General features: G+C 38.0%; 1 protein-coding gene across 1 annotated transcript in view; it reads left to right on the top strand.

The window, feature by feature from the left end:
* The window catches only part of SYDE2 (synapse defective Rho GTPase homolog 2), a 36908-nt gene that overhangs the window by 2343 nt on the left and 21067 nt on the right, over positions 1 to 13498 (top strand). Inside the window, exon 2 of the mRNA XM_085303498.1 lies at positions 5215 to 5943. Coding sequence (XP_085159624.1) covers positions 5304 to 5943 — 640 coding nt within the window. The 5' untranslated portion in view covers positions 5215 to 5303. The remainder of the gene's footprint in view (positions 1 to 5214; positions 5944 to 13498) is intronic.

Here is a 13498-nt window from a genome sequence, read left to right as displayed (position 1 = left end):
TTTTTTGGGAAGGAACTGTTGCCCGGTGCTGTGTCTGTGCTGTGTCTGAGCAGTGAAGGCCTGGTCTATTTTGGGGAATTCCAGAATAAGTTGAAGTACAAATACTAGTGTAGCACAGACAGCATTCTTCTGAATAAAACTTCGCTTTCGAACCAGAAGTAAGTGCGTGTGTATATCCCTGGAAGCTTTGTGTTTATTTAAATTCGTCTCATTAGCATAGCTAACAGCACTGGAAACTTTCGAGCTGCACGGGGGGCTGTGCTGGGCCGGTTACGTTWCTCGGCCGCGGCAGCGTTGTGCCCCGGTGGTGCGCGGACAGACCCGGGAGCGCTTTGCTTCGCCGCCTGCCGAGCCGGCAGCAGCCGGAGCCCTGACCGCGGCACGCAGCGCGCCGTCCCGGAGCTCGGGGCAGAAGCCTGGGTAGCTATTTCTGAACTCCATGATCCCAAAGCAAACTGGTTTTTGGCAGCTGTTTTTAAGCTAACTCTGCAGATCTACTTTTGCACCACTGCGCTGCGGTAAGGACACACCTGAGAGCTGCCCAGAAGGGCAGAGGCTCCGCGCTGGCGCTTCGGATGGCTGCGTTTCACTGAGTGTTGTCTGCAGCTTTTCAGTAATGCCTAATAAAACACTGAATGCTTGTGAAGCTTGAATCTTGCTACAGAAGGAATAGTGGACTTTGTGAAGCACATCCACAAGCTCGGTACTTATTAATTAGCATCATGTTATTTAAGTGATGTTTAACGTAGCTTTTTTTTTTTATGTAGTCAGAGACTGTGAGCCCGTATGCACGAGGATAGAACTCGTACGGCATTCTGGAAGGTTTATCTTTAGTTTCTCTGATCTTGGCCCCTTTTGCAATACGTTTGAGAACGCAAAATAAAGTGAACTGAACTGAACCGCTGATTGTGTGGCTACTTGCTTGTGAAACTGTTTCTAAAATAAACACAGGCATGAGGGCTTTCAGGATTGGGGCCAACTTTGAATAAAGGGGAAGCAGCACTTGGAAATATAGCTATCAATTGCAAAAGCTGCAACTGAAAGATTTAAAAATAAGTGTATCATTTAGATGAGATTCACTGAACATTTACAATCAGTGACTTTTGGCAGCATGTTGGCTAATTCACTGTTCAGAGATCTAGAATGGGCAGTTTTGAATGAGAATGTGATGCACAGCATATTCATGCAAGCATTAACATTATTTGAAGTTATTTAATTGTTAGTGTTTCTTTGGTAAGCTTTTACAAATTCTTATTGAGATGTCCAGATGCATGCTGAAAATAAAGTCATAGCAGAACATGTTGTCCAGCTTGCTTGGTGCATTTGCAGCTTTACGAGCAAAGGGCAGCCTAAGGCTGAGATTCCAGATGTGTCATTGGCTTATATATTTAGGCATGTTTGTACTTCTGCTGTTTCTGAGAATTGTAAGCTTTTTTAACCAATGCTCAAGGGCCTGCATTTCTATGGTAAAGCAGGAAGTAACAGATATTTTTGTTTGTGGAAATATGATTCTGGTATGTTCCATCTATTTATATTATCAGAATAGGAACCATTCCTTAGGCTGTCTTTGGAAAAGTTGAGGGCTTTAAGGTAGTTATCAGAGGCAGGAAGAAGACTTCCAAATCTATATTATAGTCATGTTATTTTACTAGTTCTGTTTTTGTGTCCTACTCAACTGTAACAGTCATGTAACACTAACTATAAATGTTAGAAGTGGTAGATGTATTTCTTTAGAGCAAAAATATGTGAAAGTTTGCTAAAATAATTGCCTTTTCATATTATATACAGAAATACAGGTATCTACAACAAAAGCATTACTAAGAATTCACTAATAAAAAAGTAAAAACAAAAGGCCGTATCTAAAATGGATATTTTTTTATATCAGTGTGGGAATACAGATGTAAATGAATGGGAGCAGCACAATATCAGTAGAAGTTTGTACTGATCAAACCTACTATAGACAGATCTGATAATAAGGATGTATTATATACATTCGTAATATAATATAATCCTTGCCCTGTTTATATTTCAATTAATAGTGCTTTTAATTCATATTCCATAAAATTGGAGTGACAAGGTTACCCGTAGATAGGATGACATTTGTTTTCTTTGTCTCTGTGCTTTATACATTGACACCATGGCACACATTTGTCACTTGTAGTATAGGTTGAAGAAGAATATTGGTAAGCAGTGCTCTGTTTTGCAATTTGTGATCTTAAAGTTTTGTCCTATCTAACATGCTCTAGGTGATCCTGCTGAGCAGGGAGGTTGGACTGGATGATCTCCAGAGGTCCCTTCCAACCTTACTGATTCTATGATTCTATGTCCAATTAAATATTTAATGGTTGTAAATCTCCAGATTCACTGCAAACCAATAGTCCTTAAAAACCATAGTGACATAACGATGGAGGTAGTTAGTAAAAAAAATATTCTCAAAATGAGATGTGCATGTAACATTGTGCTCTTTATAGTCATTCTTGTATTTGTATTCAAAGGACATTAGAATGGCTGAAAGAAATTGTTAAATTGTACTGTACAGACAGTGCAAGTTACAATAAGAATAGACTGTTTTTCCCAAATATATTTGTTGCTTCTGGTATTAAAAAATATTTCACATTTATATACAGAAGTACCAAGCTCAAATTTCAGATTGGATGTGAATTTTAGATTAAAGATAAATGTTGACTTCTGGATTGAAAAAGAGTGCAATAAACAGTGAAACAAATGCCATACCATAAAGTTAATATGACTGGTGTCACTTGGAAGAACTTCAACCTATGTTCATCTAATTTAATAACATCTAATTTAATCAAACATTTCTTTACATAATGACTTGGCATCATAAAAAAGTTAATTTACAAATTATTTTCATTAGTTTGCTTCTCTTTCAGTTCAAGTCTTCTCTTGCTTCAAAATTGGCAACATCGCTATTGCCAATGTTGGGATGTTAAAGAGTACATGAATGATAACTGAAAATAGGGTTTGCACTGGCCCTTTTCCAGGGCCTGTTCGATATTAAACTTCACTTTGGGAAGAGAACATTGTTTTTCCAAATGCCTGTAATAGGATTACTTTATTAATAGCTTCTGGCACCCTGTAATTTCATCTTAAAGAGATTTGTAGATATTGTAAGCGTTTACTATCTCTTGGAAGACACTTAACATCCTCTAGAATGTAGACTGTAGTTGCAGACAGTCTAAATGGAGTGAGGTATTCATGGTAATACTCTGAAGTCACGAGGCAGACATTATCAACAGAAGTATTAGATTGCTCAAAAGCGGAGTGACAGTTGTGTTTTGTGATGTACATATTCTTGGAACGTGCCACAAGTATAAACATACTTCTCATACCACTTTCAGAACAATGTCAAAGGCTTCCTCAGTTCGGACTTCAACTGAAGTACCTACTCAAAATTGACTTCTCAAAATTATAAGCATAGCCTTTACCAATTGCACATTATGTGCCTCATCTTTTTGTTAGTTTCTTGAAATAGTAAAGAAATTTTGTACAGAACCTTTACCTTGGCACACTTTTTTTTCAGGCTGTGGATGGAGGAAAGAACAGAGTTGCTGCCAGATCACTGCAGCTTTTCTGCAGAACTAAGTCTTTGCAGCCCTGCTTTTACATTTTTCTAATATTCTGTTAATTGACCAACTTAGGCCCCAGCAAAGTCTACAATAACTTCAACAGTTTTTCACAGACTTTAAAATTAATATGGTATTCTTTGAATCCAAAACAGTGGATTCAGTTACATATCACATGTAATACATACATAACATATCACAATTCATCTAAGCAAGGAACCCCTTTTTTAAAAAATAATCACCAAATGATGAATCAGGTCTTTGGGATCTTATCTCTCACAGGAATCTCCTCTGTCCATAGTGTGCAAATGTAAAAGGAGAGTAAAAGGGAAGGTGTTGAGAGAGGAAGTCTTTTTCCTGTCTCCCTGTCTGAAGTAAACTTAGCTTAATTTACAGAGCTACTCCTTGAGTCATTCAGAGAAGTGTCCGTATTTTAATGTATTGTTGATGAGTAAGTACTTTTTTGCTAGAAACAATGTTTAAGCAGTATGAGACAGCTGTTCCTGTTCGGAATCCCCATTTGCAGCGGATTTTGTGTTAAACCAAGTATCTGTTGTATGAAAACTTGGTTATCCATGTCCAATCTTAGTGAATGGGAACCCCTTAACTGGGCTTACAGTGGAGGTTGTTATATGACTTCCAGTTTCCAATTTGGATGCTTTGCATTGAGTCCTAGCAGCAGGCCTGGTCTGACAAGTACTTGCTAGCACATTCCTTGTGTTGTCCCACTCTCAGGATGAGGCACTACTACAGGTACCTCCAGTACAGCCTCTGGCAGCCTACATCAAGTAGGGAACTTTTGCTAAACAGGATTCTTGAAAGTACTCTGACAAAATGGCCAAAATCAAGGGACCATTTCAGTGTGTATTAAATGCTTAGCTATTGCTTTAATGAAATTCTCTGACAAATTTCAAAAGTAGCAGAAGAATTTGATTAGTTCCTATGTAAAAGTTTTATTGTAAAGTGAAATTTTAAAACTTGGCCCCAATTGTTCTTCCTCCTTCCCTCCTTATGATTGTGCCTTTGGTTTTATTCTCAGGAAATCGGTATTTTAATGGGTAAAATGTTGTCACTATTTTTAAATTTAAAGGGAATGCTTCTGTCTTGATCATAGAATCAGGCTGTCCTTTCTGGGAGGATTCTACCCAAAAGACGTCCTTGCCTTTTTTTGGTATCTAAATCTAGAAGCAAATCTGCATGTTTATTTTAAGATCATTTAAGTGATGTGTCAAAGCTAGAGGCTATTTCTTCACTGGCGTAAGTAAACCGTAGAATTACTACCTAGCAACTTTTCAAACCAATTGTATGTGTACTTATCAGAACAGAAAGCAGTTATTTTCATCCAAGTATGTATGACCTTTCAGCAAGGCTATTTTACTGGCATTTATCTAAATTACATGGTGTTAAAAAATACAGCCAAAGAAGTCTGACTTTTTTCTTAATTATGTGCACGTTCTGCCTTGACAGGCTGAAATCTAATTTTATGATAGTATCAACTTGTCCTTCTAGATGAGGTCTAACATGAATGTGATTTGATGGCATATGTTTTTCTCTGTGTTATTAGAAGCAGAATGATATTCTGAGCATCTGTTTTTCCCTTTTTTTTTTATGCTTTTCTTTTTGGCAACAGATTTAATTGAAAATGTTTACATAGCTTCAAGAAGCAGGAGAGAACTTAAAACTCCTAAGACAAATGAAGTCCCTGAACACAGGCCACAGATGACCAGCATTACTGTTTCGAAGAAACGCAACTGGCTACACCAGAGCACTCACAGGTCTCCTCATATGGAAGAGGAAAACACGTGTAAGAAAATGCAAGGGGCTGTTATCCAGGTGCCTAAATCTCCCAGTCCATTACCTGAACCCAAAATGCAGAAGGTTCCTTCCAGATCACCCGTAGGGCCAGAATATACTGCAAGAGCCTACAGTTCTGCAGACGCCGTTCCAAACACTACGAGCTCTTTCATACTGAGAAACTGTACTCTAGACTTCAGTGAGGATAACGATGCAGATGATGAAGGAGAAATATGGTACAATCCTATCCCTGAGGATGACGAGCCAGACTTCCCGAGAGTCCGCTCTTCTGTTGTGAATAGCTCTGGTATGGTGGACTCCCAAGCTGCCAGTTACAAAACCCTGCCTGGGAGTGACTTGGTTAAAGCTGAGGGGGCCCACGAAGGTCCCCCACGCTGCCCAGAGCACGCAGGGGACAGTCACATAGCTCAGCCTGGTGAGCTGAATCCGTCTGGAGCCATGTGTCCCCCGGAGCATGCGCAGCTGTACAGGCAGAGGTTTGTGGGCAAGAGCCAGAGTGGGCCAGCCGTGGAAGACAGTTCTGCGTTTAAATGTTCTCCACCAGGTAAGAAGGTTCTGGAGTGTAAACATGTTGTCTTCTGTTTTCTTTTAAAGGAGTGATAAATCTTTCATATACCTCTCTTCTTTTTCCTCTCCTTTTATCTTTCTGAAGCAAATTTCCAATGGAAATACCTGAGAATTTCTTAAAAATTACTCTAATAAAGATGTCAGTGTCTACTAAATGTAGAACTGCACAGTGATTTCTCAGTCAGYTTGTTCATCTCACCTGTCCGGTATTACAGTTTTTCACTGCCTTAGTTGCCATCCTGCCATCCCTCTGGAATCAGCTCAGAACTTGAATTAGAGTGCTTCTCCCCCCCCCCCACCTAGATGGAAACAAAAGTTTTGTATAAAAGTGAGTTTGCTGAATAGACTTGTTAATGTGAGGACACACTTGGTATCTTTTCTGTTAGCTAGTGTTGAATTCTGCTCTTGAATTCTAGTCTTGAAACTACTTAATGTCTTCTGAATTTTCTTTTATTTGCTGCCTGTGATTTCTACAAAGACTTGGATGTTTGTATAAACCTATTAATTACATCACTTCCAATACTTGCTGTCCTGTTGACTGTTTTTCACATATGGAAGCAACCTGTTTGTTCTTTACTATCTTATGCTGAATGATTGATAGTCCTATTTTAATGTTTCCGTTAGTGATTCATTTCAGCAACTTAGTAAAGATTCTTCTCAGTTTGTTCTAAAAACAAAAGAACTCAAAAATAAAACCACATCAAATAAAATGAGGCAAACCCTGTTTTCCAACGAAGTGTTATTTTTCCATTATTGTTGTGTATTATATTATCGTATCTTGACCTTAAGTCTAATATCCTACTAAGATTTATGATCTTAGCATGAAGTTCAGGAGGTGAGGAATTCCTGATTCTGCTTGACATCTATTTGATTTGTTTCTGGATAGAATAATTAATATTCCAACATTAKCACTGTTTCATTTACAAAACAGGCATATAATAATCCTCTGAATTGTTTGGATATGTAACATTTTTTATAATCAAAAGCCATGAAAGTTCATATTGCACAGTTAGTTATTTAACTGCCTGTGCTTTGAAGACCGTTCCCTTAGCCTTGCTGTGTAGGCGGTGGAGAGAGGTGGAGTGAGTGGCACAGCGTGCTTTCCGGTGAGCTCAGGCTCCAGCTAAGTGGAGGCACAGCACACTGAAGTTGATGAGCCCATGTTTCTGCTGCCATCGTAAGGAGGGTCTGAAGMATCTGAGCCAGATCCCTGTCCTGCATTGCCCTCTGGAGGACTCGCCCTCTGTGTGTCCCGCCCGGTGCCTCCACCAAGTGCTGGCAGACTTCGGGGACCGCATTTGTGAATGCCCAAGTTATTTTGCCTAGATTACAAGTGCAGAAGTGACTGCTGGAAATGGGATCTATTCATAAAGGTGCACCACAGCTTCTGCAAACTGGGAGGAAAAAGGCTGTGTTGCTTCTAGGAGCTCATATTTTCTTTTTGTGGAAACACGATGGTACTTCTAGTCACAAAGTATATTAAGAACTAGACATCTCTTTAGAAGGTTTGCTCTATCAGCTGCATTAAATGCTTAGGCTGATTATATTTGCTTCAAGATAGATGAATACGGTGTTCTTAGACTTTTTCATCAGTAGATCTCTTTAAGTGCTTCGGAAAGAACACTAAACATGATTTTTTAGAAAAACCATGTGTGTTTTCTGCTAACTCTTTGACCCCCTTTTTAGGAGATGAATCTCTTGATACATAGGTGACTCCACCTCTTTTGAATGACTGTTTCTTTATATATGAAGAAAAATTATCTACATTTTTCACTCTGAAGAAKCATTTGTTCCTGAAAGGAAAATTGCCCATTGAATGCATCTCATGAAGTCAGGAAAAAAAAAAAAAGAATTTCTTTTTATTAGTTTATTAGTATTAAGTATTATTCAATACTATATATTGAGTTAATTAAGCTATTTTAAATGCAGTTCTCCTTTTGTGTGCATTGAACAGTGATCACATTGAATAGATTGACTGATGAAGTGGGTCCCTGCTGCTTGGTAATTGGCTTTATTACAGAGAGGTAGTTTAGTTCTTTTTAATCCTGTTAACTGAAAATAACTGTGGACACCTTAAATTTAAAATGACAGCTCATCCATAGAAAATTACTGTGTGAAGGGCAACATGGCCAATTTAACTTTATTTGTATTAGAACAGAGTTTGAATTACACACACAGTTGCTGTGAAATAGATGTCTGTATTCTTAGAGCTGTGTACATTAAGCAGTAACACCTGGCATACCTAATTAATGCTCAGAGAAAAGTCTGCTTCTCAATCTTACTGATATAAGTTTATATATGTCAATGCTAGTTAGTACAAGAGTTTGAAGTAGTAGAGAGATCTTAGGAAGCAAAGATTTTTTWAAAAAAGTGGGGCGCTATTAAAGCCAACAAAATATATAGGGTTTTTTCATTTTGTTCTTTTACTACTTTGGACAGTGCAACTAGTTTAATGCTTTAAACTTTGAAATCGAATAAGGCAGCATTGTTTAAAGTTTGGAGAGAAGAAGTGGTCATGGATTTTCATCTGTTTTCTATTCATTAATTTCTTGAAAGGTTGTTATTATTAAAGAGTAATATAAATTATTAATGATAAAATTCAGTTATTGGAAGCTTTCCCAAACAAAGCAGCAAATAGATATTTTCTGTAAATTTTGTTAGTAACGTGGGTCRTAATTGCAGAGGTGCTGATTTGCCCTATAGTCTTAACTTACCTTGTTGGTTTCTGCTGTTAATCAGGTTACTTTCTCCAATAAATACCATTTATATTAATAAAATTTGTCAGGTAATTCCTCAGTAAATAATTCTAACCATGCTCGTTTTTAAACAGAAACTGTCTAAAAATAAAATACTGCTCTATCAGAGCTTGAAAAAATAATTCATGTATTTTGTTTATGACAAATACACAAAAGGCAATAGTAAGAATTATATAGTTTGATTCTGAATTAACAATGTAGAAACATAGAGTGTCAGCTCATGCTTTTAGATCCATTGGAGAAAAGTTAAGTTGGAAAAGACTGAGACAGATGTTTTTAGTTTTTATATGTATTTAAGGCAAAATGGTTACAACTGTAGAACTGTCACTTTTGTTACATATTGAGTTTTTCATATTGTACTTACAGTTTTTTGCATATATAAAATGCTAAAGAAAATTTGCAATGCAACTGTTTAAGATTGAATTCAAACTGTATGTTTTTATAGCTGCATGTCATCTGCAAAATAGTTGAGGAATGACAGCTCTTTATRACTCTGAATAGTTTCTTCTGAAGAATTTAATATTTTTGCTTTTGGGAAAAGGTTACTGTTGGGGTTGGTGCCTAGCTAATCAGTGGAATGAGTAGATGAGTGTCTCAAAGATATCGTATTAGGATATCTGAATAATAGCTGGCTAGGATCTTGACTGTGCTTTTACTACTAAAAACATGCATGTGTTAGCTGTCTGGATGTAGAATCATAGGAAATAATTTCTTTTCAGCATTGCAGCGAGTTAAGATTGAGTGAAGGTTGTGTTTGCACTCACCTGGGTATATGTGTATGTGCCAACTGGAGYGTGCCAAAAATGAAATTAGACCCAAAGTGCTCTTTCTTCATTTGCAGCATGATGACTACCCTGATATACAGATAGATCTTGTGCTGATGTGGGTAAATACTTTGCTTGCTTAGATTTTGCAAATGAGCTTCTAATAGTACTAACAGGGCATACTGAGCAGCAGATCCTACCTCCCAACTTCCTTGAACATATATTGCAAATACTTTTTGCTTGTTTCTGTTCAGATGGAAGATGCTTTGTGATTTAGCTATGCAAGGAGCTTTGCTTTCATGAGGCAAAAAAAAATTTATGTGAAATATTTGTGTAATGTCCAAATTATCAAGATGACTTGGCACGTGGTGGAGAGATCCATCCGCTGATCAGTGATAAAATGCCATTGACTCTCAAACGTGATGCAGTTGCCTCCGAGCCCTGAAGAATAAGGGGATGTAGCTGTAGCAGTGTTTGTTTTGGTGGTGTGGGGACCAAAGGAAGGAAGCTGAGTCAAGGAGAGCGGCTGGGGAAAGCATCACGCCTCCTGCCGGTACACTGCCCACCCTGCCCACGGCGAAGGGCTTCCTCTGTCTTCTGTGGAGCTGGAACCAGCTTGTCAGTGGGCTTTTTTGGAGAGCGTGTGTACGCTTTGGAAGGTTGAGGGCCTRTTCATGTGCGTGGCTTTGATCCACCAAGTGGCAATCCCTTAAAGACCTGCTGATGAAAGAGGCAAAATTATGTAGCCCTGTGCAATTGAAACGGCTAATTTAAAACAGTTWCCACGTTTTTCAGTTTCTTATTTGTGCTGAGTAACTGCTTTTATCATCTTTCTTTGTAACTGGAGGCAAAGCTACTTTTTGTGCTACTTGCTGTGAAAGAAGCAGTGAAGGAAGGACAATTTCACGAGACTGGCCCAAATGAATGGTGCTTGGTTGTCAGCACTTAGTGCTACTGCTCATGTCTTGGTACGATGCCAGTAACTCCATGAAGCCTAACGTGGTGTATGTGAACCAGGGAATCGCTACCGTTTGAAATATTTGCAACAAATTCATTCTTGTTAGTAGGTAGTGAACTCTYGAGTCTGGTCAGGGATTTAATTATAAATCTATTAAACATGTTTGTTCTTCTCGCTAGTGGAATAACGCTTTATAGACTGCTGTGGAAATCGCTGCCGCGGTGGAAGGGCCGGCAGCGTGCAGCTGGCTAAGCTCGTTATACACGTCTGGCCTCTGGAGGTTACTTTGGAGTCGCTTCCCCTTTTAATTAATGCGCTATTTAAAGTAATTTATTTTCTACCTTTTGGGCCAGCAGATAAGTGATCCCTGAGTGGATAGGTTTGTCACAGCTTAATTACTATCAATATAGATAGTATTTTAAGAAAACAAGTTGCAATAATAAAGTTCTTAGAGAATTTTAACTGTTTTAGTAATTTCTCCATTCCTTTGCTTTTAAAAATATGTGGGATTGAACCCTGAATTTGAACTGGTCAAAATAGTAGTTTTCGTAGAGGCCAAAAAATTAGGTCTTTTTTACAAGTTAAAAGAGGTGATTCTTGCATTTATTTAGATAATTTGTTGTTATGTAGAAATAAGTGGATGAAAGTGACACTTCTCTTGTATCTTAACTAAAGTTGATTAATTTTGGTGTAGTGTGAATTCTTCTCTTAGTGCTATTTATAGTTCTACTGCGAAGTTTATATCAGAGCAAGTCTGGAACTAGCTGGGGGCAAGAAGACTTAATGGGCCAGATTCTGAGCCTAATTAAATTAACAGTCTTTGCTGTGAGTTAGAATTACAGAGTTTGTGTCAGGTGAGGATCTATATCAATACCTTTGTATAATTGAGCATAGAGGAACAGTTGCTCTTTTTATTGCTCACTCTTCAGTCAGATATGAGAACAGTTTTGAGGTATTTGAGCTTTTCTGTTTTCATTTGTGAATTATTAAAAATAATTTTTCACAAGTAAGAATTAGTTTGATTTAAAAATAGAAAAGGAAAAAAGGCATGAAAAGTTAAGGTGTAAGGGAAACTTTGGTTTGGAATTTTTTTGTTTTTCTTTTTAAACAAAATGGCTGTCTTAGCGCTTCAACAATAACACCATTATCTTCAAGATAAACTTTGAGTATTTGATGTGATGTACCCATTAAATTTTTCTGGAAAAAAATAGGAAAAAATAAATTACATATCAACTTTAGTTTGGTCTTAACTTAGCATTTCCATTAGTTAGCAAAGTGGCTTTTTTGATGTTGTAGTAGCTTAATAGAGTAAGGAACTCATGTCACTTCACTTATTCATCCACCTCAACTTGTTGTCCCAAAAATAAATTACAGATTTTCAGATGAATGTTAAAATAACTCAGAAATCCAACCTAAAGTGATGAGGAACGTTGCATGTAGAATAAGGCAGTCAAATCTGCCTGTAAAATAGCAGGCATTGTTGGCAGTCAGTGTGACAGTGATTTATATGCCCAAGTACACGTAAACAGTGTTAAGCAGGGTCAGACTGATTTTTTTTTTTTTCTTACTGTACTAAATCATTGTATATGTCTGGCAGGCACTGTGCTGAAATGCTTAGGATATTTTAAGCCCATCTCTTCCCTTAGGGCAGAGTTACGTAGGTATAAATTTTGTCAGGGATAACCTGCTTGATTGAATGGACAATGTTTCTATATACAAGCCTGGGATATGATTGTGTGTGKGGGGGGGTGTCTGAATTTGTGAAAAACTGTATTTCCAATGGGCTGTGTCTAATTGATTAAGAAAAAAAGGCTTTAATGTTTTAGGCAGCCATATCAATGAACGAAGTAAAAATTGGCTTTGCTAATAAAACTGAAAAAACAACTAATAGAAGTAATCGCTTATGATGTCAAGTCACTTCATTCCGTATAGTCCCATTTCAGGGTAATCGCTGACCTGTCCAGTGATTAACTGTCCGTCTTTGAGTTGTGTTATCCTATAGGTACTTTTTCTGTCTACTTGTACTGATAAAGCCTCCAGAAAGTGTAATATAAATGCAGGAAGTCAGCTGCATAATTTAAAACTGATTTTCCCCCTTGCTGCTTTGGGAKTTATTTAGCAGCAGGTGCCTCTTATGTTTCCTCTCCTCCTACCATCCTTCCGCTGGGATATTTTTGAAGTGTAGCTGCTGTTAAGGTAAGAGGTGGTGTGTGGTAGAGCAAGTCGGCGATGGGGTAGTTCAGGTTCTGCCTGCAGAACTGCCTTGGCACTTGACAAAAGTAACAAGAAGCAACTTAATTCCTCCAGCATCATCACAAGAAAGCGGTGTAAAATGGGTAGGTTTGAAAGTGAAGTGTTATTTGACTGTGCTACAGTTATTTTTTGCAGATTGTGCAGTTGTCTAGTGTGTACACTCTTGAAAATTGTGTGCATACCTCAGCACATTTCTGGCCTTTGTGGAACAACATGTGGCTCAATACTGATGGGAATACCATCCTGCACAGTACTTGACTATTAAGTTTCTTCCAGCCACATACTTCATTTTAACTGTTTGGAGCTGAAAACAGCAGAAGTTGGACACATAAAAGTCAGAATGTTAGATTGACTCCTCAGTTTTAATGAGRTGGAGGGAAGTTTAATATGCTGGCCTGCTTTTCTAAGCCTGTGCCAGACTTTGACAGAAAAGGAAGATTAATGTTAGCAGGCTGAAGTATGGCACTGATTACTATAGAATGCTCCAGGCCAGCCCACCAGTGGGACCGTGCCGTGATCTGCAGTACAAGAGAAGGCTTTGTCCAGCTTTATCAGGCACCACATTTCTTACTAGCTGCTTGCCAAAGGAGCACAGCAGGCATGCTAGAAATAGTGCTTTCCCTGTAAGGGAACTACTGCAACGAGATGCAGGACTAAATGGATTTTTCTCTGTTGCTCTGGAAAACAAGTTCTATGGGTTGTTCCTCAACACAAAACTTTCTTTTATGAAGATGCTATTTTAAACAGTTGTCTGCTAAAGTTATTAAAGCCAGACGGACATTGGGATTAAAACTAGTCTTA

The sequence above is a fragment of the Rhea americana genome, unplaced genomic scaffold (genome assembly GCF_003343005.1).
Source record: "Rhea americana isolate MKP2758 unplaced genomic scaffold, rheAme1 scaffold_2, whole genome shotgun sequence".
Taxonomy (NCBI): Eukaryota; Metazoa; Chordata; class Aves; order Rheiformes; family Rheidae; genus Rhea; species Rhea americana.
This window is presented reverse-complemented; position numbering and strand designations above follow the sequence as displayed.